The sequence below is a fragment of the Catharus ustulatus genome, chromosome 3, assembly GCF_009819885.2.
Source record: "Catharus ustulatus isolate bCatUst1 chromosome 3, bCatUst1.pri.v2, whole genome shotgun sequence".
Lineage (NCBI taxonomy): Eukaryota > Metazoa > Chordata > Aves > Passeriformes > Turdidae > Catharus > Catharus ustulatus.
Genome location: NC_046223.1, coordinates 103,286,742 through 103,310,418, shown reverse-complemented (window position 1 = coordinate 103,310,418; position 23,677 = coordinate 103,286,742). Strand labels below are relative to the sequence as shown.

At 44.0% G+C, this 23,677-nt stretch overlaps 2 protein-coding genes across 3 annotated transcripts in view; one reads left to right on the top strand and one right to left on the bottom strand.

Moving 5' to 3' along the window:
• Window positions 1-16,163, top strand: part of ADAM17 (ADAM metallopeptidase domain 17) — a 35,369-nt gene extending 19,206 nt beyond the window's left edge. Inside the window, 13 exon segments of the mRNA XM_033054591.1 lie at window positions 1,065-1,154; window positions 2,211-2,324; window positions 2,855-2,999; window positions 3,534-3,622; window positions 5,465-5,617; window positions 6,422-6,621; window positions 7,606-7,709; window positions 8,392-8,526; window positions 9,416-9,546; window positions 10,530-10,608; window positions 11,779-11,867; window positions 12,491-12,547; window positions 14,175-16,163. Coding sequence (XP_032910482.1) covers window positions 1,065-1,154; window positions 2,211-2,324; window positions 2,855-2,999; window positions 3,534-3,622; window positions 5,465-5,617; window positions 6,422-6,621; window positions 7,606-7,709; window positions 8,392-8,526; window positions 9,416-9,546; window positions 10,530-10,608; window positions 11,779-11,867; window positions 12,491-12,547; window positions 14,175-14,525 — 1,737 coding nt within the window. The 3' untranslated portion in view covers window positions 14,526-16,163.
• Window positions 1,091-23,422, bottom strand: IAH1 (isoamyl acetate hydrolyzing esterase 1 (putative)). 2 transcript variants are annotated; one of them, XR_004417344.1, is made up of 8 exons: window positions 23,327-23,422; window positions 22,077-22,129; window positions 21,480-21,628; window positions 20,502-20,663; window positions 18,745-18,863; window positions 17,706-18,055; window positions 1,542-1,658; window positions 1,091-1,178 (listed from the first exon to the last, which is right to left on the bottom strand). XR_004417344.1 is itself a non-coding variant. In XM_033054592.2 (6 exons), exons 1-6 carry the CDS (start codon window positions 23,405-23,407, stop codon window positions 17,888-17,890), a joined length of 732 nt encoding a protein of 243 aa, XP_032910483.1. In that variant the 5' UTR covers window positions 23,408-23,422; the 3' UTR covers window positions 17,694-17,887. The 2 variants fall into 2 exon arrangements, 1 of the variants encoding a protein (XP_032910483.1); XM_033054592.2 differs by lacking the exons at window positions 1,091-1,178; window positions 1,542-1,658 and having other exon boundaries at window positions 17,694-18,055.
• Window positions 23,423-23,677: the final 255 nt, after the last annotated feature.

The following is a 23,677-nucleotide window of genomic DNA, read 5'->3' as shown; positions in this document are numbered from 1 at the left end:
ATTCACAGCAGCAAAGCAAAACAAAGGAATTAATTCACTGCTTCCCATCAGCAGGCAGGTGTTCATCCATCCTTAGGGAAGCAGGGCTCCATCATTTGTACCAATTACTGAGTGACCCAACTGAAATACTGGGGTTGTCTATCTGACAGAGTTTTGTGAATTAGAGCAATGCCTACCCAGCAGAAGGGGAGAGAATGGGGGTTTGGGGACTGGAGACAAAACAAATGAAAACAGGTTTGGAAGCCTGTTGTTTGTCAAAAGTCTCTTTCTGAGTTTTACTCTTTGAAATGCTAATCACTCTGTTCCCCTTTCGCTGGCTTTTTGACCTTCCTGTCCCCAGAAATTCTCCAGGTGAGGGGGTCTCATTTGGTGTGTTTGCAGAGGTGCTCTTATCTCAGCATCTGAGTGTGCTGAGGCTGACCCCTTTTGTGTTTCCTAAGCAGTTAACAACACAGTGATTTTAAAACTAAAGCATAAACTATTATTGAGTGGTTCTGAATGTCACTTCTCTTCAGCAAGTTTGGTGGTTTATATTTAGTAGAAGTTTTTTTAAGAGAACAACTTGAAAAGGGAAGTATTGATTGTGAGCACTGACAAGAGACTTTCTGGAATCTTGTGTTTGAACCATAATGAGGAAAATAATAGGTTTTTGGCTGAATGAGGGGAACAAGCCTGGAGGGTCAGTTAAACTAATTAAGCACAAAAAAAAAAGCAGTAAAAACAGCTCGCTCCCTTCCCCTCAAAAAAATCTGGAAAATTAGTGTTTGAACAAAGTGTTCCCCAAAATGTCTTGTTCTTAATATTATTGCTCTTCCACTATACAAACAAAAATTATAAAAGGAAAAGTTCATGCTACTTTTTTATGATGGAAAATTTTCAAGTATATTGGATAATACTGATCCAAAACCAACAGTACTTGGATCCAGGGAGTTTATCTTGTTACCTTACATGAGGCTCAGTTTTAATTCAAGTAACTGTTCCTAGATAAGTGTGTTGCAGTTTCTCTGAATGTCTTCTGCTTCATGAAAGCTCACCTGGGTAACTTGTTTTTCTCTTCCACACAGATTGAATTGATAGACAGAGTAGATGACATCTACCGAAACACTTCCTGGGACGATGGAACCTTCAATGGGTACGGCATACAGATAGAGCAGGTATTCACTGGGCTCTGCAGAAGGCTTCCAAGTTAAAGGAACATGGTTTAAACAGCACTGTTTCTGATTATTTTGTCTGGGTTACAGCTAAAATAATAAAATCCTACATTATTAACTCCAGCCAAGAGCACTCTGAAATGGCATCTTGCCAGCAGTGATGATCAGACATGATGCCCATTTTCAGTTTCTTTTAGTGTTTGAGATGTGAAATTTCAGGGAGAATCTTTCCATATTTATTCCTAATTCAAAAGAGCTTTTTTTCTCCTAAATATGAGCAAATTTTGTTTCATTCAGACATACTCATGTGTTTATTTTATATTTCTGTCACTAGTGCTTGGCTTACAAAGCCTGAGTGGGCCTCAAACACAGGTGAAAACACAGTCTTACCTGAAGAGCTCTGATGAATCCCTTAGACATCATGCTAGTGTAGAGGCTTGTATATGGACACAGGGAATGTAGTGCCTTCAATTTCTTGATGGTGTCTCAAAGTTACTGCACAGAAATCTGGAAAACAGCATTACAAACAGGAAGACTCCATCAGCTCAGTGTACTGTAAGAGCTGTGATTGTGGGACATGGAGACTCAATGGTACAAGCCAGCTGCCCCTTTGCTGGGAAGAGATCTGCAGGCATGGAGAAGCAGCATTACTTGGGCAGGGAGGAGGTAGAGAACATGATGAACTAATTCTGGATTAGTGGGGAAGTAGCAATCTTTTACCATACATTTTGGTTAGCTAGAACTCTGGAATAATTTGGGGTTATTTACACTGGTTGTATTTGGGGTTTTTCTAGATGTAAAATGCATCTCAAAGCAGAATTTTACAGTGAAAATTTCTGATGTTATCGTGTAAAATGGTTACTTACAATGTAGTTACTTATGATTTAGTGGGTGTATTTAACTAGAAGAGGCTGAAAAGTTAATAATCAAATCATGCTGAATCTGAATTTTTCTCCTTACAGATATATTGAGACATTTAAAATTACATTGAAACCTTTTCTGTAGCTATAAAATTGACCAAAATTCCTCTTCATTGTCATTGCCCTTTTTGACACATAGATTATCATCCACAATGAGCCAAATCCTGTAAAACCTGGAGAGAAGCATTATAATATGGCAAAAAGTTACCCAGATGATAAGAAAGATGCCTGGGATGTGAAAATGCTACTAGAGGTAAGTTGTAACCCTTGAAAAACCGTGCCCCTTAACAGAGAATTGCTCATTCATACAGCTGCTCTGTAGTAACCAGTGAAAGTCCTTTGCTCCCTCTGCATGATATGTAGATGTCACACAAAGTCAAACCAGCTGCTGTGCCCTGTAGTCAGTGGTAAAGGGTTCTCTTGCATAATTACAGAGCAGACATCAATTAGTCTTATTAATGTGGTCTGAGTCAGAAAGGCAGTCCTGATATGTCTGGCCCTGAGACTGGCTGCCTTGTGACCTTCCTCAAATTATTGTACTTGGCTTTGTCCTCCCTGTGAAAAGGAAAAATGAATAGACAAGTTATGTTAATGAATGTGTACAGTGTACTTGGGCATTAGTTTAATTTCCTGCAGCTCTGTAGGACAGCTAAACAGCTGCTGTTTTCTGACTTAGCCAGATCCAGGAGATACTTGTCTGGCACATTAAATAAATGTTATTATCTACAGACTTGTAACATGCACTGTAAGCTAACAGAGATTTAACTTTTTTTTTTTTTAAAGCAATTTAGCTTTGATATTGCAGAGAAAGCAGCTCACGTGTGCCTTGCTCATCTCTTCACGTACCAAGATTTTGACATGGGAACACTTGGACTTGCTTATGTTGGCTCTCCCAGACCTAACAGCCATGGTGGCATTTGTCCTAAAGGCAAGGCTTCTTTGTCTTTTGTCCCAGTTGTGGGTTGGAAGATTATTTTTGTTATTCATTTTTCATTCTTTTCTCCAACTTTCATGGAGTATGTTGTGTTATTTGCATAGACTCTAGTAGCTGGTTTTTTACATAAAAGGGGGGGCCATTTTTTTTGGCTGGAGCTGGAAAAAGCGGGAAGGATAAAAGTCACTAAACAAAGCTATCTGGTGTGAACAGGCTGCATAGAAAAAGCCCTGTTCCAAGGGCTGCTTTGTGTGGACACATCCTGCAGTGGTTCTGGAATGGCAGATGTTGTTGTCTTGGAAATTTCTGCTGGTTTTGCCTTTACTGCAATACATGTGCTGTTGGAGCTGTTCTTGAAAGATTCCCAGCTCCAAAAACTGGCAAGAGGCAGGGTCTCACTAATGAGCCTGTGAGAACAATAAAACTGTAAAGCTGTTTATTTCCCCAGACAAGTATCCCTCTCTTCCCAAAAGTACCCTGAAACACAAGAAAAATGTTTCTCAATTTTAACTTATTTCTCACTTTCAGCTTATTACAGTCAAATTGTAAAGAAGGATATCTATCTGAACAGTGGCTTGACCAGCACCAAGAACTATGGGAAGACCATCCTCACAAAGGTAAAAAAGTATCCTTCTCATACCTGTGTGCTGGTGATGTTTACCATGGGATTGTGACTAGCTTCTGTGCTCTGTCAGAAAAGAGCTGCTGGCCTTCCATTTGAGTGAGATCTCTGCAGACAAGGATATAGATGATAAAACAAAAATAATCTTTTTTTGTTGCAGCTGAGAAGGGGAGTCAGGACTGAATGGAACTGAAAATTGAATTCACTGTGAAACAGGAACAGAAACAGCTAGTGTCTCATAGGAGCTGTAGTTTCCTAGATATAAACAGGTTTCATCTTTAGACAGATGAATTCAAAGATGAATTTAAATGTATTTTGTTTTAACAAAAGATCCCCAAACAAACAACAAAGCTCTAACAAAACAAACCCTCAAACAGAACAATCAGGCAAAGTATGAGGTTTAGTTTGAGCCTTTTAATGAAATGCCTTCACCTGATTTTCATGTATCCTGAGAAACTAGAGCAGAGAACAGTATAGTAGACAGGGCTTATTAGTGCTAATACTAAGTTTAATGTAAGTTGATGCTTCCTGAATTTTTTTCCATACTTTATGCGATAGTAAATGCACAAAGGCCTAAAATATGAGCTTTGTCTCATTTATAAAGACACAAGAGCAGTGCCTATGTCTGCCTCTATTAAATCTTTGAAGTTGGGCATATTTCGCTTCTGCCAGCTTCTCAGCTGTGCTTTTCTGTAGTATGATTATAATAGGAATTTATAATTGATGTGTGGGCTAAAACTTGGCACAGAAACTGTCAAGAAGATGGGGAAAAAAGACACTGAAGCTTTGTGTTAGCAGGGTGTTGACAGAGAGCTCTAGCAATAGATGTTGCCATGCTATTTGCATTTGTTCGATCTCCAGACTGGAGTTCTGCCTTAGATTACAAAGGAAGTTGAGCTTTCTGTCTTTCCAGTGGCAGACGTAGGGCTTGGGATGATGGTTCACATTGGTTTCACAGGGAAAGTGTTGCATGGTGTCTACTTTGGTTTAGAAAAAACCAAAAAAACAAAACCAAAACAACCTTCTTAAAACTCTTCTCTAAATGAAACCCAGTGTAGCACAGGAGGGTTGCCTGGGCAGCTCATGGCAGTGTTTGGTCTTTCCCATGCCCACACAGCAGCTGCAGCCACAGTTCCTCTCCAGAGTGCCCTGTCTCCTTGTGCTTATCTTTATTCCTGTGCAAGTTTAATTTGTGGTTGTCATCTTGTGAGCTTGACACCATCTGCTGGGGAAGGTGCCATGGGAGGTGCACAGCGAGCAGAGCCGGTTTGGGATCCTCAGCACAGGCACACACACAAACATGTCTTGCATAAATGATGTTGGAAATCCATCCCTGTTGGGCCACAGTTGTAGGTGTCTTTCCTAGAAATCATGCAGTAGCAGAGTTTATTCAGCGCTCCTAATGTCATCGTCCATTTAGAAGAAATAATTCTAATGGTAATATATGTTAAACAAGAGATTAACTAATCATAGTAGCTGGTGTTTATTTAGATTAAGTTTTAACTTTTTGTGCCTTCCAGCTGCATAGAAGCAAATTTTCATATTTAAGCATCTGCATTGCCTTGAAAACAAGTTTGAATTGGTATTCTAGGACAGCACTTTGCCTTTAACAGTGATTTCATGATTAAATCTAGTCCTTGAACTTGACTTTGAAAAGGACCGTGATTTTATTTACCTTCATTTCTCCACTTCTAAAACCAGAAAAATGTTCATAGGAAATTCCCTACCATGTTGGTGTATCTTAGTATTGCTGGTAGCCTAGGAGTAGCTGGGATCTTCCGTCCTTTGCCACTCAGACTAATTTTTTCCAGCATTGTTTTTTTCATGTTCAAAAAAGGAGGCTGACCTTGTCACAACACATGAACTTGGACATAACTTTGGAGCAGAGCATGATCCTGATAGTCTGCCAGAGTGTGCCCCCACTGAAGACCAGGGTGGGAAATACGTCATGTATCCTATTGCTGTCAGTGGGGATCATGAAAACAACAAGGTATGATTGTTCGGTTTTGCATCAACACAAAAGTTTCTGCTATGGTCAGTGACCCTTTGCATGGCAAATCTATTTAGTTAATGATTCCTGTAGTTTGAAACCACCAGAATGTAATGGATTAGCCATAAGAAAACATTTGCATGCAGTTGGGTTCCCTGCAAGATAAGCTCATCTTTGGAATCTGGGTTTCACTGGAGTTCATAGCATGTCAAGGTGCATTTTAATTAGTTGCTTGTAATTAGCTGTGTCCATATGCTGCTACAAGCAAGTCCCAACAAGAGTCAAATCCAGGACCTTCAGTACCACACAGCATTGAGGTGGTGCATAGCTGCTGTTGGAGAGGGACTGCCAGGTGCCACAGCCGTGGTGGAAGCTTGCTCTGGCAGTGTGGAGTTGACATTATGCCTTTTGTGCAGATGAGGAACCCAGATGAGCAGGGATGGGTGGCCTGCAGTCTAGTCTGACCTGTGGCTGTGCCCAGCCCCTCTGCCCAGAGGCAGCGCAGTCTGTGCCTCCTGCTGCAGCTGCACATCCCGTCCTGGGGCCGCTGGAGCGTGGGAGAGCTGGAGCTGTCTCTGAGCCAGACTGCGTGGGGGAGTCCCTGCATGTGTAGCAGTGTCTGTTACTGACCCAACTGTTACTTTCCCATCTTAGAATTTTTCCAAGATATCAGACTGGCAGTTTAGAGGGAATAACTGCTTTCTGGGATGCCAGAGCTCAGAGGCAGAGGGAAGCTGTGGCTGTCTTTGATGACAGTGGTTGACAGAAAGGTACACTCAGTGCTGCTTTTTTCCCTTTCTCTAGATGTTCTCAAGCTGCAGCAAAAAATCCATCCATAGGACCATAGAGGTCAAGGCCCAGGAGTGCTTCAAAGAGCGCAACAACAAAGTGTGTGGAAACTCCAGAGTGGATGAAGGAGAGGAATGTGATCCTGGCCTCTTGTACCAACTGGCTGATCCCTGCTGCTCTGCAGACTGTAAACTGAAAGATGGTGCCAAGTGCAGGTAAGGGGAATGAGCTGCAGCTTCTCTTTACACAGGAGAGAACTTGGGACTGGGCTGAAAAGCCACTTGCAGTGTCACAGGCCTCGTTCCTGGCTTTAAGGCTGAATGTGTGAGTTCACAACATTGAAAGATTTCATTAAAGGCTTCTGTGCATACATTAATTTTTATAGCATTTTGTTTTCTTGAGAAGTGTCAAGAGCAACAGACCTGAAAATTATTATTGTGTTGTCAGTGTTATTACTACCATTATTATTAGGCAAACTTAGGCAATTAAAAAGCATTAGAAGTTTCCTGTGCACGCTTTCTGTGCAAATACAAGTTTTGTTTGTGTTGAAAGGTGGCTTTTTACACTTGTACATACTGGTAATTGAAGACTGCTGCAAAATGTGTTTGAGCAGACAACACAGTGACTACACTAAATGACTCCCCTTTCTGTTGTTGCTTTTTGGGGTGTTCACGACTTGCAATGCAGTATCCAATTTTTTTTTTTCATAGTTTAGCTCTACACCATGTAACATTAGAGAGCTTGTGCAATTCCTGTTGTTTAGCAAAAAAATCCATCAGTTTTAATGAGTGTTGCCTTCTTGTGTTCGATGAGAACAATGAAAGTAAAGACCATGCAGAATAAAAAGTAGGAAAGCTTCAGGACAAATAGAAGGGGTAGAAATGTTTGGGGAAGCAAAGGGAGAAAGGTCTTGTCCTAAATTGCACAGCAGGTTACAAGAGGATGATCCAAGTGCCTTGAATAAACACAAGGGTTCCTCTGTTTCCACCTTCTGAGTGATTTGACCTTCAGTACATGAAGAGTGAGTAGAAAGGTGGTTATGGATGGGGCAGAGAGGACAAGGGTTGAATCAGTGAGTCAGTCTCCAAGAAGTAGCTTTTTATTTCCTAAACATCTTTTTTTCTCTAGCTTTGTCACACTTGAACTTATTTTTTTAAACGTGGTTAATATTTATTTCTTTCATTTTGATCTTTCCCCAGTGACCGGAACAGTCCCTGCTGTAAAGGCTGCCAGTTTGAAAGTGCACAAAAGAAATGCCAGGAAGCCATAAATGCCACTTGTAAAGGAGAGTCTTTTTGCACTGGTAGGATGTGGTTCTGTCCCCTGTATGTCAGCTAGCCAAGTGCTCCAGGCTCTGTCCTGTTCAACCCACTTTCAGTCTAGTGCCCTTTAGTCATCCGGTACTTGTAATTTTAGAGACCAGTTAAGCATCACAGTATGCTCCTATAATGAGTTTCATTGTAGTTCAAGAGTCACTGTGTGATTTATTGCCCAGAAGAATATAAAAAGGTTTATTTTTTATTTTTAATTTTTATTTTTAATTTATTTTTTATTTTTATTTTTTTGTTTCTTTCCCTTAAAAGAGAAAAAAAAGCAAAACAGAGTGTGTCACTGGGAGGGGACAAGAATGATTTATGCCATAGAAAGGGTGGAATTACTGCAACTCTGCTTCACTTCCCCACTTGTTTCCTTCCTCCTCATAGTCTTGGAGGCAGGGAGTCAAGTCAGAGGGAGGGGAACTCCAGAGTCTGCACCCGCTGCTTGGTTGCCAGTGCCACAATGCCTGGGCTGCTGAAAGCCTCCAGAGCTTCTGCTGCCTCTCAGAGCAGCTGATAGACAGCCTGCAGCTGAAAGCCAAGAACAAGCTATTGGGGTTTTCCTGGGATAAGTCTGTATTTCCCTTATTTTCCTTCTTTCTTCTGCACACTTAGGTTCTCTGCCCTTTGCTCTAACAGTCCTCCCACTCTGCTGACTTCCATCTGCAGGGAACAGCAGCGAGTGTCCCCCCCCAGGGAATGCTCCGGATGACACTGTGTGCGTGGACATGGGGAAGTGCAAGGATGGGGAGTGCGTCCCTTTCTGCGAGAGGGAGAAGAACCTGCGGTCGTGTGCGTGCAATGGTGGGTGACACAGACTGAACTGAAACAGGACTGGGACTGAAATTTGTGTTTCATCTCTGCTCCTTGGAGAGTGCCAGCTTCACTGTGGGCTGGCCTGTTGGAGGGCTGAGTTTGTGTTTTCTGGAAAAGTTCAAACTGTTGGGTTTTGTCAGCTGTTCTCTGTTTAAAAAGGGAATGTGAAAAGGAAAGTGAATGTCCTCCTGTCTTCTGGTGGTTTGGGTTGAAGACATTAAGATGAGACAGGGTCTGACACTCCAGCTAAAGGAGAGGACACTCTCCTGCCTTTCCAGCTCTACCACAGATGGACAAGAAGGGATTGTTAGGAGATTCTATCCATCCTCTGGACCCAGCATCTGGCAGAGGAGTAGTGGCCTCCAGCAAGGGATTAAAGAAAGATTTCAAAGATATTAAAGTGCCTTGAGAGTATAGAATCCCCAGCTTCATTCCTCTGCTAACCTGCCTGCCATATTCTTATGCCAGTGACTTTTCCTACTCCTTTGCTGGGAGTAGGATGAAAACTTCACAGGGGCAACAAAAGGAGCTGCTGTGAGCCCCACTGTTTGAGATGGGGTGGCACAGCCAAGGAGACAGGTGCCTAAAGGACTCAGAGCCCAAGAAACAGTTAAATTTTTCTTTTTGGATGTGCTTGGAACCTCTTCATTGGCCTGCTGATTTGTGCAGTGTTGAGGTATCAGCTTGGAGAACTTTGTCCCACTGCATCCCTTATTAAGGTGCACAAGGCATGCGATTGAATTTTAGGCTTGATTGTCAAGAGTGCCTGAAATTGGGAAGCTGGTCAGGGCTGTGCTCAGCCAGGAGACACGTGGGGTTGTGGGTTGCAGGTGACTCTTTGTGCTTGGAAGGAATGAGTTTGCTGCTTTATTTTCAGAAACAGATAATTCCTGCAAGGTGTGCTGTCGGGATGAGCAGGACAGGTGCACGCCGTACGTGGATGCCAACGACCAGTTCCTGTTCCTGCGCAAGGGGAAGCCTTGCACTGTGGGGTTCTGTGACACAAATGTGAGTGTGCTCAGCCCTGCTCTGCTGGGAAGGGGGACTGTGCTGGGGAAGAGAAGCCAAAGCTTGTGCAGGGTAATGGGTTTTAAGTACCTCTTCACGGGGTAAATATTAAAGGGTGTTGGAGGCTGTTGGTGTCTGCAGAGCCCCATGCAAGGGGAAGCTGTTACCTTCTGGAGCTGCTCATTACCCTCTCTGCTGCTCCCCACAGCTCAGCCAGCTGGCACCCTCACAAAGCAGGGGACTGAGCACTGCTGTAAGCTTGGTTGGGTTTGCAGTGCTTGCCTTTCCAGTTGTTCCTGTTAGCCCAATTAATTTTTATTCCAATATTCAGGTCAGAGAGCAATCAATTACATGAAAATTCAGCCAGCAGTATCTGAAAGGGGCAGTGAGCCTGTGGCAGGGAGTCTGGTGGGTTGCTGGCACTCAGTGGCCTTTTCCATGGTACAGCTGCACAGACACGTGCAGACCCCAGTGACTGGAGCTAAACTGGGTGTCAGCAGAAGTGAATTTGGGAGGGTGTGCCCCAGTCCTTCTGTTGGCAGAACTGGAAGACCAAGGTTCTACTGTGTTAAACCAGCACAACCAAATCTGGGAGTGAGTTTGTCTGTAACCTTGGGCTCCTGAGAGCTGAATCTTTCTTTGTGGATAATGGGAACTGAGGCTTCCAGTGTTTAAATCTCTCCAGAAACATCAGTTTTATGTCCCCTAGCACGGACCAAAGGTGGAGTGGATTTTGCACATTTCAAACAATAAAACTTGATCTGATTCAGACCACAGTCGAATTGAAACTGGCTTGATAAAAATAAAGGTAGTAAAAATGGGCTGCTGCTATTTAACATGAGTATAATTCTGTATTCAGAATGTAAGTGAAGTCATGCTGTGTCTGTAGTTTTCATTTCATTACTATCATTGTACCTCCCTCTCCAAGAAGGCAGAACTTAATACTTGGGTATAAGCATAAGATTATTTCGTTACTTTTGCAGGGCAAGTGTGAGAAGCAAGTACAGGATGTGATTGAACGATTTTGGGATTTCATAGACCAACTCAGCATCAATACTTTTGGTAAGAGACATAACCATATCCTTTGGGGACTTTTGAGTTCATGACATGAACCTCTAAAGCCTAGGGGGAGTTAGCTGCCTGGATTTATTCTCCCGTGTGTGGGTAATAGCTGTGCTTATGATATATCAAAGTCTATTTTAGCCTGAAGTTTGACACTACTTATCCCACCTTTCAAAGCTGCAAGGATGGGGGATTGTTTTGCATTTTTGTACTCCATTTTTTTCTAGGCATCTTCCAAGCTTGTGAAAGGAATGATAGCTTCTTGTCTGAATGCTAAGAACTAGGTCGCTTAGAGAAAAGGAAATAACTGTCAGTCTCTTTAGAAGTCAGCTAGAATTCAGCAGGGTATAAAGTGGGCCTCTCAGTGGGATTTAAATGTCAACAGACCAGGAGGGGAACACTTCCTTTCTCTGTCATTTAAGAAAGCCAGAGGTCACACACCTCAAGCTGTGCCTGTGCTGAGTCACTCCCTGTGACTGAGTGGGCCTCCTTGGTCTTGATCCCAGCTGTGCAACCCAAGCAGGTGTCACCTCACCCCAGGTGTCACCCCCAGTGTCTCGCTCTGTGTTACTGGCACCAGACAAAACCTGTGGCTAAGCTCGTGTTGTGTCATGAGCCCCAACGGTGTGTGCTCCTGGCACCACTGTGCCTGCACAGTGCAATTACCTGAGCTGCAGCTTTCAGTCTCAAGTGTCAGGCACAAAAAATTGTTTCATAGGTCACTGATAAAGCTATTTAGCCTGCTTGGAGAGAGGTAGGTTTTGAATCTTTGATGTTCAAATATTTTGTTTGTGGAGGCAAGTAGAGATCACATGACTGTTACATCAGAATTTGGTCGTGGACTCGCAGTGTGTCTTGGATAATTGAGAGGAGCAGCTTGGCTGGCTCAGTATAGGCTGTGCCAAAATAACACATATTCAGTATTACAGCCTCACAGCATTTCTCTTCAGAGAACAGAGAAAAACCTGTAATTAATCATATATTGGATACAATTTTCTAAAATTGTGTAATTTTATCTTTGTCTAGTCCAAAGTAGGCAGCCTGTCCTTCCCTGAGCAATTCTGAGACTTCACTTGTCTGAGCAGTGGCTGCAGAAGGGGGGCATTGATGTGTGTGTTGAAATGAAACAGTATTTGGTAGGTAACTGACACATTTGAACTGGTTTCACAGGGAAGTTCCTAGCGGATAATATCGTGGGCTCTGTGCTTGTCTTCTCCTTACTGTTTTGGATTCCTCTCAGCATCCTTGTGCACTGTGTGGTGAGTAAGCTGTCTTTGAGATGACTGCTCTGTTGGATTTTGCTGTGAGAACACCCTTCATATGTGAAATAACAGATGGCTGTGGGAGAAAACGATGGGAAGCTTTTAGCAAACCCTGGGGGGAAAGCCAACATATGTAAGGCTTACTGCTCCTTCAGTAGGCAAAACTCTTGCTAAACTGTGCCAGGCCCTGGCAGACCCAGTGCTCCCATGACTATTCCCTTGGGCCTTTCCCAATCTTTCCCAGGCAGATTTTCTTTCTCTGCCTTCTGAATTCTACCCAACTATAATTTTGGTATTTTTATCATTAAAAACAAAGTCTTCTAAAGCCCTGTGAAGAAATGATACCCACATTTTGAGAGGAAACCCAGAGTGGGAAGTGATCTTAGTTGATCTTGGGTGGGTGGGTAAAGAGAGTCAGTGAGCTCATGGCCACTGGGAGCGTGGACATGTGGTGTGCTGCTGACAGCCATGTGGGCTTAGAGCGAAGGGGTGCTATGCCCATGAGCCCTCCTGGGATGAATGGGAAGTAGAAGGGAAAAGAGCCCCACAAAGGGCTGTGTCAAAGGAGACTTTGCCGTAGGGAAATTAACTTTCTTATTTTGTTGTGTGTTTTTCAATAGGACAAGAAATTGGACAAGCAGTATGAGGAGAACACGAAGTCCCTGTTTTGCCCCAGTGTAAGTTGTTGTCTAAGTCTGAATTGGCAGGATGCTGTCCCATGTGTATTGGAAAACCTGAACATCAGGTGTCTGCAGAATATTTACCAAGAGCATAGTAACAGTGAGCCCCAGAGCCCCATGCTGCAGAGGGGTGAATCCATGTGAGAGGAAGCTGGTTTCTGAAAAATCCTCTGTTCACTCTTACCAAGCACTGCAGCATGGCAGGGTCTGATTCTCCCTTCCTGTAAGAGCTGAGCCTTGTTGGCAGAGCCCCTCTGGTGCAGCAGAGGGACAGGAAGCCACTCTGCTGTGCAGAGCACGGCTTCACCGTGTCTGGCATCCCCCCAGCACAGCACACTCGGCAGCACCAGCCACAGGCTGCTTGCTCCCAGCCAAGGAGTCACTGAAGCACAAGGCTCAAAAATCACTGCAAAATGCAGTGTCTTTGCTGTGGGATGGCTGTTTGCAGGAGTTGGCTTCTAGCAGCCAGATGTGCTACAGCCTTCCTGTTGCTCAAGGGGCCCATCAGCAGCACTTCTCACCTTGCAGATACTGAGCTGGAAGAGGAGAAGAGCAAAAAAGTGCCAAGATAAATTTTAATTAGAGTCTAGCATAGGGCACACTGTGGCTGTTTTGGGTATCATTTCCTGTGCTTTGACAATCCAGTTCCTATTAAGAACTGAAATACTGTTAAGGAAATGTTCTGTAAGGGGAGAGAAAAAAAAAAGCCTTGCAGAGCTCTTCCTTTTACAACCATTTGGAGGAAGCATTCTGAAGTCATAGACAGAGGCAGAGTAGTCTCTGTGATCTACTGTGGGTAGAACTGAGGGTGATCTTTGTTTAAGTGCCCCATAGCTGTGCCATGAGAAAAGTTAGTGCTTCTAATACTAGTTAGTATCTTAGTGCTTCTTACCTGCATTCAATTGAAAAAATCCCAGAGGCAGGAGAGAGAGCACAGGTATAGCCAATGGTCTCCTTGCACCAGCAATTTTAACAAACAGGTTTTTTTGTTTTTTGAATCTGCTGAGGATGGAGCAGTTGGGAAATGGTAGCAGGCAAACATTTCATCCTTCCCAGTATTAGCATTTGCCGAGGTCCTTGGGGTTTTTTTATGCCTAGAGATCTCTGCATATTTTCCAAACCATGCTGAAATAGAAGCAGATATCAATGGACTTGAACTTAATCTGGGTTGCACAATTTGGTTGTGATGGGTGACACTCATCCCTGCAGTCTTTGACCCCGTTTTCAGTGCAGCTTCTTGTACGTGAAGCCATGAACTCCAAGTTGGAGGACTGGAATAAGCTGTACCTTGGACTGTTTCCCTGCACTGAGCTCTGTGTCACATTGCTTGACCCTGCATTTCCAGTCCTTGGAAAAAGCAGTTTGAGCCCCAGGAAGGAAGGGCCGAGTCATCAGCTCTTCCCAGTGAGGCTGTCACCTGTGGTGCTTTATACAGAGGAGAAAGAAGCAGAAACGGAACAGCCTTTCTGCCTTGAGGGAGTGGCATGGAGGACGTGGTAGCCTTTAAGATGTTCTAACATGAGTGCAGCTGCTCCTCCTCCCTTTGAAAAAATGGTGCAGAAAACAAACCCAGGACTAGATGCTGGTTGTTTTGCCTGCAGTGACGTGGCTAATTGTCTTGCAGAACGTGGAGATGCTCAGCAGCCTGGACTCGGCCTCTGTTCGCATCATCAAGCCGTTCCCCACGGCGCAGGCCACGAGCCGGCACCAGCCGCTGCAGCCCCTGACGGCCGCGCCCGCCGCGCCCGCGGCCCCCAAGCAGGACCACCAGAGGATGGACACCATCCAGGAGGACCCCAGCACCGACTCGCACATCGACGAGGACGCCTTTGAGAAGGACCCTTTCCCAAACAGCAGCTCGGCCGCCAAATCTTTCGAGGACTTGACAGACCATCCTGTCATTAGGAGTGAGAAAGCTTCATCCTTCAAACTACAGCGCCAGAACCGGGTGGACAGCAAAGAAACAGAGTGCTAGTGTCCTGCTGCCTTCTAAATGTGTGACTCGTGTCGGCAAAATAAGGATCTGAAACCATTTCATGTCTATAAATATAAATGTATGTATATATATTTTTGTGAGGGAGTGGGAGAATAAGGAAGTGACCTACTGCAGATGCTGGTCATGTGTATGACCTTCCTTAACTACATTTATGAGCATTATATCTTTTAAAAAGGAAAATCCAAACTAGAACTGGCTTGTTTTTGAAGCTTTTTGGATTTGTTTTTCTATTTCCTTGACCTTTAACATTTCCTTCAACCTGTGGTGCAAAACCAAATATCCTGATGGATATTGGATTGTGTATATCAGCCTTTTTTTATAATTTAATATTTTGTAGTCTGACAGCACTGATAGACAAAATTAAGGGGCTTTAAAACCAAAATGAACACTGCAGTATGTCCCATAATAGAGTAGATAATTTAGCAATTTAAGGTACATGTAACCAAAAGCCTAAGCAAATGCCTTGAGAACAGAGAGAGAGTAATGAAACAGATAAAAATAGTCTTGCAGCATTCAGTGAAATGCATAATCAGAATCAAGAAAATTAAGATGCCCAGCTTCTGTATAAATAAAAGGATCACAGAGGCTGTTACACTGTATAAGGTGCATGAGAAATGCTCCTCTAGTGTGAAACTTCTGCCTCGGTGATGAGGCTGTCTTGTCTTGGTGGCTTTTGTTAGGAGCTTCCCACTCTGTACCAAGGTTTGTGTGTTGCAGGTGTCTGGTTGGAGAAAGAAATGTAAAGGAAGAAGTCATTTATGCAGATGACATTTTAAACTGCTGTTTATAGCAGTTTTGGTGCAGAAATGTTTCTCCAAATGTTATTTTAAAATAGGCAATGTTCAAATTGCTGAGCTGAGTTTTCAGAGCTCAAAAGGTCGCTGTGGCCTTTTGGAAGCTCCTACTGCATGAATGACAGGAAAAAATCACTCCATTGCAGGGGAGGCATTTGTTTAAGAACAATTGTGAATTTAGTAAAAAAATAAACCTTTTTTAAAACATGCAGGGTAAGTATAAAGAGGAGGTTTTGTGAATACAGATTCTCTCACAGATAGTAAAACATGATGTTAAAAGCTGGTAATTGAATGATGTCTTCTGTACACCTGGAGATCTGTCAGGTGAGCTGGGACTGGCACAAGAGCATTGTTTTAGCTTTAGTAGCAATGGAGTCACAGGGCAACTGTCCTGGTAGTACAGCAGCACCTTCATTCTGCAGCTGTTTTCTCCCTCAATAATCTATTGATAAAACTGACAGAACATGGCCAAGGACAGAACTATTTAACTGTTACAAGCCTGGACTCAGCCATAGGGAAGCAGAGCTGCAGAGAGCCTGTGTTGTTAAGTGTGAGGGAAAGGAACCGAACCTGTTCTGCAAAGTTGTGTGAGTGCTCCCTCTCCTCCACACCCAAGGATACTTGTTACACTAGTACTTGAATGTGTGCCTTATGGTAGTCCTATCTGACTAGCTATTATGTTTTATATACTGGTTTTGAACTTTGTTTGGGGTTGTTTGTTTTTTGTTTGGGTTTTCTGATTCAGTGCAAAGTACATGTATGAGGAGTTAATTTAATTCCCAATAAAATACAAGCTTTTTATATTAAAAAAAAAATCAGTTAAGAGCTGTTTCTATGCAGTCCTTTTCTAAAAGATCTCCATGCTTTGGTTGTCAATTTGGGTTAAAAGTCAAGCCAAGATTTCTGACTGCTCCTTTCTGAGCTCAGATACTGCAGAATTCAGCCCTGGACTATCCATGGTGAAGGCTGTCTGCTTCCTGCCGGGTCTTGCCACGGGTCCTGCAGATAATCATCAGTTCAGACGGTGACACTAAATGCCTTAAGGATCGGGGTGTGCTCAAATGCATGTTCAGGTACCAGATTTGTGAGTGCACGTTCTCAACACAAAGGTCTTTACACCCCAGGTGAAAACCATGCAGTGGTGCCTGGGAGCATGAAAACTGAGATTTGGAGCAGGCGTTGGAAATCACTGAGTGCATCCCCCAGCCTGAGCTGTACTCCAGAAACTGAAAGCAGTACTTGCATGGTTTGTTCCTGACATCTAAGGCAGGAAGATCCACAGCTTCCCACTGGAAACCCTGGTTGCTGTTCAGCCAGTCTTTACTATAAGCATTCATTACTAAAAGGATAGTCCAGTTTAATACTCATAAATATTTATGTATCAAATTCGCGTCTGCTCTGGCTCCAGGCACATGGGAAAAAATACTTATGCTCCAGTTTATAATACTGTTACATAGCAGATGACAGGTCTTGGCCAGCTTGTCTTAATTATTTAATGAAGCAAAGGCAGTCTAATGGCACTAACAGTGCAGGACTGCATGAGAAACTCTCATTCCTCCCTCACCCCCTACATAGTAAGTACACCTGTTCCATGTCAACTGTTAATATAGCCCAGAATTATGGAGGGGTTATAGTTGCAGTGAAAGCTATTTGATTTTTCTCATACTGGTTGAATTTCATCTAGATTGCAGGCAATAGCTTTTTTTTTTGCTTGTAAAGGCAGTTTTGTAGTTTGTGTTCTCTTGGCCAAAACCTGCATACTCTGCAGTACTTACACATTACAGGAATCGTACAATTATTTTAACAACTCACTTTGAAGGGCTTCTTAACTTGATGGCAAATGACACAGAGTGCAGCTTTGTCAGCAGAGATGCAGACCTTTTCTAGTAGTTTCTCCAAGCTGTATATCACCAGTTTTATACTGCCCAAAAACGTGCACTGGTCTGAAACCTGTGTCTACACAGAAGAGCTGTATAAGGAAGCTGGTGCCAGATTAAGTTAAATTCTAAAATTCTATTCTCTATCACTACCAAAGCCAAAGTAGAACTTAGGGAACTGTTGCTCCTGCTGCATTACATCCAAATAAATTAATTTGGACTGACACTAATGGCTCTTGCCAAACTCCACATTACTGCTTCTTACGAGCTCCTCTGTGTTTAAAGCAAGTAGATGGTATTAATCATAGTGCAGTCCTCAAAGCTCAGCAAGGCCAGGAACTGCTCAGGCAGCCTCTATCCCTTGGCCACAGAGCAGCTGAGACTCATTTTTCTCTGAATCCTCCAAGGAAAGAGCTGCTCATCCCTTCAGCTATCCTGGCAACAGCAACAGGAAAAACAACCCCTGGACACACCCCGAGTGGTCTCACCTTTATTCTGCCACAGACCAAGAGAAGGGGACAGAGAAGAGCATTGCTGGGGACTCCCCAGTGCTGTGCTCCCTGAGCATACAGTTTGCAGCACGTTGTTGGATAACAGGCTGGCTCTGTCTGTGCAGCACGTTGCTGGATAACGGCTGGCTCTGTGTGCCCCAGCTCCTCCTGCAGGGATGTCACAGAAGACTGGCCTCAGGGTTGGTGTGGTCCACGTCACGCCAATAAGGAAGCAGTGAAGGGAGAGCAGACAGTTTGTTTTCCAGGCGTGACCAAAGCTGAGCTGCTAGAAAGCTGTTGCCTTTTGGTGATAAATGAAGGCCATCAGACAAATAGGAAGAGAAATCCTATAAGGGAGGTTAAAACCATATATTAGTGTATTTGCTAGCTGCGAAAAGATAGTCTTTAGTAATTCTTCAAAGCCAGCTGGTAAAGTGTTTTTATTTCTCACTGTTTATGTTAAAATATTAAGAGAACGTTCTGATGGCCAAAATCACTGCTATTCATCGGTAAAAAATCATGGGATTAAGTAATGCAATCAAAAGTCAACTGTCTACTGCATTGGGGAAGGCAGGGGAGAGAAAATGTTCAGGATCCAAACTAGAGTTACCTGCTCACAGGAAAAGTGCGGTCTCCCATGGATGGGTTTGGGTATTTGGTCAGAAGCATCAGACACAGCCTTGTGCAGACAGATCTGACTGTGAAATTAGCCTAACACTGCACACTGGGTTGGACAAGAAACCTCCAGAGGCCCTTTCCAACCTAAACTATTACATCACTCAAGTCCAAGGAAAAGGCTATTTAGATAAAATGTACTCAGGGGATATTAGCTAACCAAGTACCATGGCCGGGTTGTACAAAGCTTTATTTCTCACTGCCAACTATGAAGCAGTCTGGTTTTTTTTTCCCTTCCTAAAGTGTAATTTGGATATATTTTATATCATTTCAGTGATAATGCAGCACTACCAGCTGCTCTATGCTAAATGATGCATTTCACAATTCGTGACAGTTTAAAATATTTCTGATTTCACTGTACCTGATTCTTCTGCATCAGGGTCCAGAGGTCAAGCACATCTGTGCTGCATTCCCTGGCGACCTGGACGCAGGCCTGGGCGTACTGCCCGGTGGTGGCGTTGCAGCGGTTCAGTTTGTCACCTGCCAAGCAGAAACAAAGACAACATCCAGCGACTGCCACTGTGGAGCACGACTTCTGTGGCGCACACCATGTGTATCAGGTGTTAAACCAGCAGACATAACCAAGCACAAACTAAGTCCAAAGCACAGCAATGTAAGTGGTTGGAAGCTACAGCTTGTGTGGTCTTTTTAGGGCACTCCTTAGTTCTGAAAATATCTCTTTTGAAGAAATGCATTAGGTTGAGAGAGAAGCAACAGCAAGAAGCAGACACTGTAACTCTGCTGCTCACAGCTCTCATCTTCTGGCAAGCTTCAGGTGAAAGCAGTGCTAAGATTTAAAACTCTTCATACACCTGCTAAGGCAGGAAAAACAGAGTTAAGTAAATGGAAATCTATTTACAAGTTTTCTTCTGCCTTTTGTCCAATTCCACTGCAACTTGCAGTTGCCCTCTTGCTACTTTTTGCACCTGGATGAATGCTCCTGTGAACGTCACCATCCTCCTGCTTCCCATCTCTCCTTTGCTCTGATATCTATCTGACAAAATCAGAAACAGGCAGAAAATTTCTCCTTGATACTGGAGGGCAGATGGGCTGATATTGCTGCTTATTGTGCCCACAATCCTTCATTTGTGGTCCAGGGTCTGAGATCACCCTGTCCTTTGTTCCATTCCCAGACAGTACTCTCTTTCAGACAGATGCTGTCAGATTTAATGCTGTAAATTCAAGTTTCCTCCATCCTTACCCCATAAAAAAGACACTTTTAAAGGAAAATGGATCCACATTACAAGTGCTCCTTGACAGCTGGAAGCCAGATAAGCAGCATTTGAAGTGTGCTCAAATGACATCACATCAAAGGCTCTTAATGCATCATCATACAATGCTGACTAATTTAATGCAGTTTAAACTTCAGGTTATCTTCAAAGTTTTACTACTTTGATTGAAAACATGACTCAAGTTTCTTATAAAATGTGCAAGAACTGGACAAGGTGTCCCAACAGAAAAGAGAACATGCTCTCAGGAGGTCTAAACTGCCACTGCTGCAGTCAATGGGATTATGGTAATTTCCACCAGCTCAGTAACACAAAGTAAGTGATGCTATTACGTCTCTAATTTTAGAGTTACCTTAAAAAACAAAATTATTTAACTACCTCTTTTTTCTTTTTCAGGCACTTTTATGAGCATTCTTAAAATATTATATTTTCCAGTATTGTTTTTTTTAACTTTAAAATAAACCTGTCTGGGATATTACTGCTTATCCAAACAGTTGTGAAATCTGCTGTACCTAGTAAAAAAATCTTCTAAGGTCCACAGTGCCAACATTTCTTCCATTATTTGTATTATTTTGGAAGCTGCTGGGACATTATGGAACCTGCTTAGGACATGTTGACAAACACCATGTTCTTAGAGGGCAGCCACTTCTGTCAGTTCTATGCATTAACAGATCAATCAACACTTTGGGAAGGATGTTTGTAATTACTTGGCAGTTACTCCACGAGTTTATCCAGAAGCTGTTTAGCAAAACAGCAGCCCTTTTCCAACAAGTCAGAGAACATGACTGCAATATGGCACACACACGAAGGAAATCACCTGACAACTTAGGACCTGTCACCCTCCCCTGGTAAAATGCAGAAATTCCCCCCATCCTCATCACTGCTTTACCTTTGGCAAGACATGCCTTTTCCCAAGCTGATTCCTGAAGAGGTGGTGGTGTTATCAAAATAATCCTGTCTGCAGTAATGTCCACTGACTTCAGGTACTGCACCATGCTCTTCAGGTTGGCGGCGTACTCCTCCAAAGGAACGTGTTGCTTGGGGTTCAGCTCTGTGAGGGGTGGAGCACATCATCAGTGGGGCTGAGCTCCCTGCAGGCCTCTCACACAGCATAACAGGGCTTTCACACAGTGTGGTCATGGACACTCACTTCCAGTATGCAGCTCCCCTCAACCACGGATTTGGGAGGTGTGGTAGGGAAATTCTGTTCCTCAATGCCCAAAGCAGACAAATTAAGAGTTTAAAGACAGCATTTCCAACTAAAGCAAATAAGGTGCAGGGGTAAAAAAAAAACCCAACTGTTGGGGTTTTTTAAGATGCCTTTTTATACAAGTTCATATCTTAGTATATCACATAATCACCTCAAACCTCACCTGAACCAAAACCCAAGATTTCCAATACTCTTGGATGCAGAGAAAATTTGGGAAAGTCCCATGGACATGCAGTCAATCCTTCATGCACTGATGTTATCATTTTGATTAGACTCTGCATCTTGCTATGCTTATCTGAAAGAGAACCCAAATGCTACCTTCCCATCTGCCAAGAACTCATCATTTTCCTTTAAAGACAGAAAAAACAGCTAGATGCCCAACTCCAATTTTAGGCAACTGCTACCAATCTTGAGCACCCTGAAATTTATTTTTCTAGTATTAAAACTTGTTGATAGGAAGAGAAATGGAAGGCACAGCATGGTTCAAATACAAATGAAATGACTGAAAACAAACCTCTGTATAAATTAAGAGTAATCAGTTCCTGAGAAGCAGCAGGAAAAGTCTGTTCTGAAATGGTCTGCCTATTCTGCTAAACTGGAAAACCATCTTAAGAGAACAGGTCACAGAATAAAAAGACAGAAAACAACTTACCCTACCTTTCAAAGCACTGTCATTAGCTCCAAAGAAAATGGTAACTGCAACAATACTGTCAGCACCAGTACTTTCAGGAATCAGTCTTGGAAGAATCAATTTAGCCCATCTGGTGTTGTACCCCGAGATCCCACGGTTCAAAACATCACATTTTCTGAAATGGAGACACATATTAAAAAAACCATCTCTCCTCTGTCCATCAAAACAAACCTTGCGAAGCTTTGAACCATTCTGTCAGGTCATCTGCCTCCATCCCTCTCACATGAGATGTCACAGGAGTTTTCAATAAGATTATGCTTTGAAAGTGCACACACAGAGGCTGCACATGTAGTATTTACCTGTTACTTTCACCATGGAACCGGAACAACAATCCTGACAATCACTAAGAAATTTTTAATTTCCACTTAAGTTTTGAATGGAAACACCCAATGAGTATTTCCACAAGCCCTGGGCATGCTGCCCAAAAGGTAGTTCCACTTCACTAAATAAATAAATGTCAATAAATAAACATGTATTAAACATTAACCACTGCTGGTTTTTATTTAGAAAAGCTGCATGAGTTTCTGCAAGCTAGAAATTACTTTTGAAATTTAAGCTCTTACCTGACCAGTCTCTCAGCAAGGTATGACCCCCAGCCATTTTCCTGGAAGGAGTACTGAAAACAAGGAAAATGGTGAGATCCTCACTGGAAGAACTTGTTCCCCAGAGCTCAGCCCCACCACTAGCATGTTCCCACCTCAAAAGCTGTTGTGCACGGCTCTGGCACTGCTGCTGCAGTGTTTTCTCCCTCCCTGCCCTGTCCCTGAGGTCAAACTCTCCTGGTTTTACCCAGGCACACCACTGGCATCTGAAGCAACACAGGGCTGGTCCCTCTGGAGGGATGGACCCCGTGGGCCATTCAAAATCCAGACTGACTGCTGCTGGACTCGTTTCATTTTGGTCAGTGAGGGTTTGCTATATCTATTTTTCTACTTTAGTTCTAAGTTCCTCTCATTCTGGAGAGCACCTCTCAAAAATCCTCTCCCTTCATGGAGTTCAGTTTAATGGAGTTAGGTGGTTTTACAGGTTCGGTTGATGAACAGTAGTTTCCTCACACTGTACAATCTGAAATATTAAATGAAATGTACCAGAAAGGTGATTTAAACTATTGAGTCTAACTAGATACCTGTTTTCATTATTTTAATTTCCTTAAATAGAGGATCAAGTCTTTCCCTCCTGTTCTTAAGAGGAACAGTTAAGAACTCCAACCTCTTCCAGAAGTAGAAAAACTAATTCCTTCTCCTTATTCCCACTGCTGCACCATCCTCCTTGCTACAGTTCTGCAGTGAGACGGCTTAGAAACCCATGTCTCATTAAAGACGGATTTGGTCTCTGGTTAGCTACTTTTTCACCAGAGCAGCTCCGCGATCCACCACAGAACCCATGCAGAAGGCAGGGACCCAAAATCAAGGCTAAAAGGCTGGTGCTGCCTCGGAGATGTTCACCAGGTGCAGTGACGCCAACGGAGAAGCTGTCTCCGCGCTGGGCGAGTGGATACAGGCAGCCGGGATGCACCGGGGCAGAGAGCGAGGCCCCTGCACAGAAAATGCCCCTGACACCGGAACATCCCAAGCTACACCTTCACACTCGTGCCTCGAACACAGCGACCTCACGGATTTCTGATCGCACAGAGGCCGGCCAGGCGCGAAGGCCCCAGCACGGCCTCACGGCGGGGTCTGAGGGCGCTCCCGCCGCGGCCGCCGGCCCGCCCCTTTCCGCCGCCCGCACCGGGGCTCAGGCCAACGCCGGCATGCTGCAGGGTCGGGCCGGCAAGGAGCTCCGTACGGGGACTGCGGGGCCAGGCGGGCACTACCTCAGTGATGGAGTCTCCGAAGAGCAGCACGCGAGGCCAGCGCAGGAGCCGCCCGCGGGCTCCCGCCTCCGCCAGCGCCATGGCCGCAGCCGGACATCCGCGGGGAGCGGCGGCGGGAGGCGGGAGGAGGCGGCCGCGCCGCTTCCTCCGCGGCGGCAAACGGGGCGGGCCGCGGGAAGGCCCCGCTCACAAACCGGGTTCCGCTTCCCGCCCCGCTCACTCTTTATCGCCCCTTTCGCAGGCTCAGGGCCGCGGGGAGGGCGCGCCCGGGGACCCAGCCCTCATACCCCTCGCGCAGGCTGGAGGGGCTTTCAAAAGAATGCGCGCAATTTTATGGTTTTTATCGGTTTC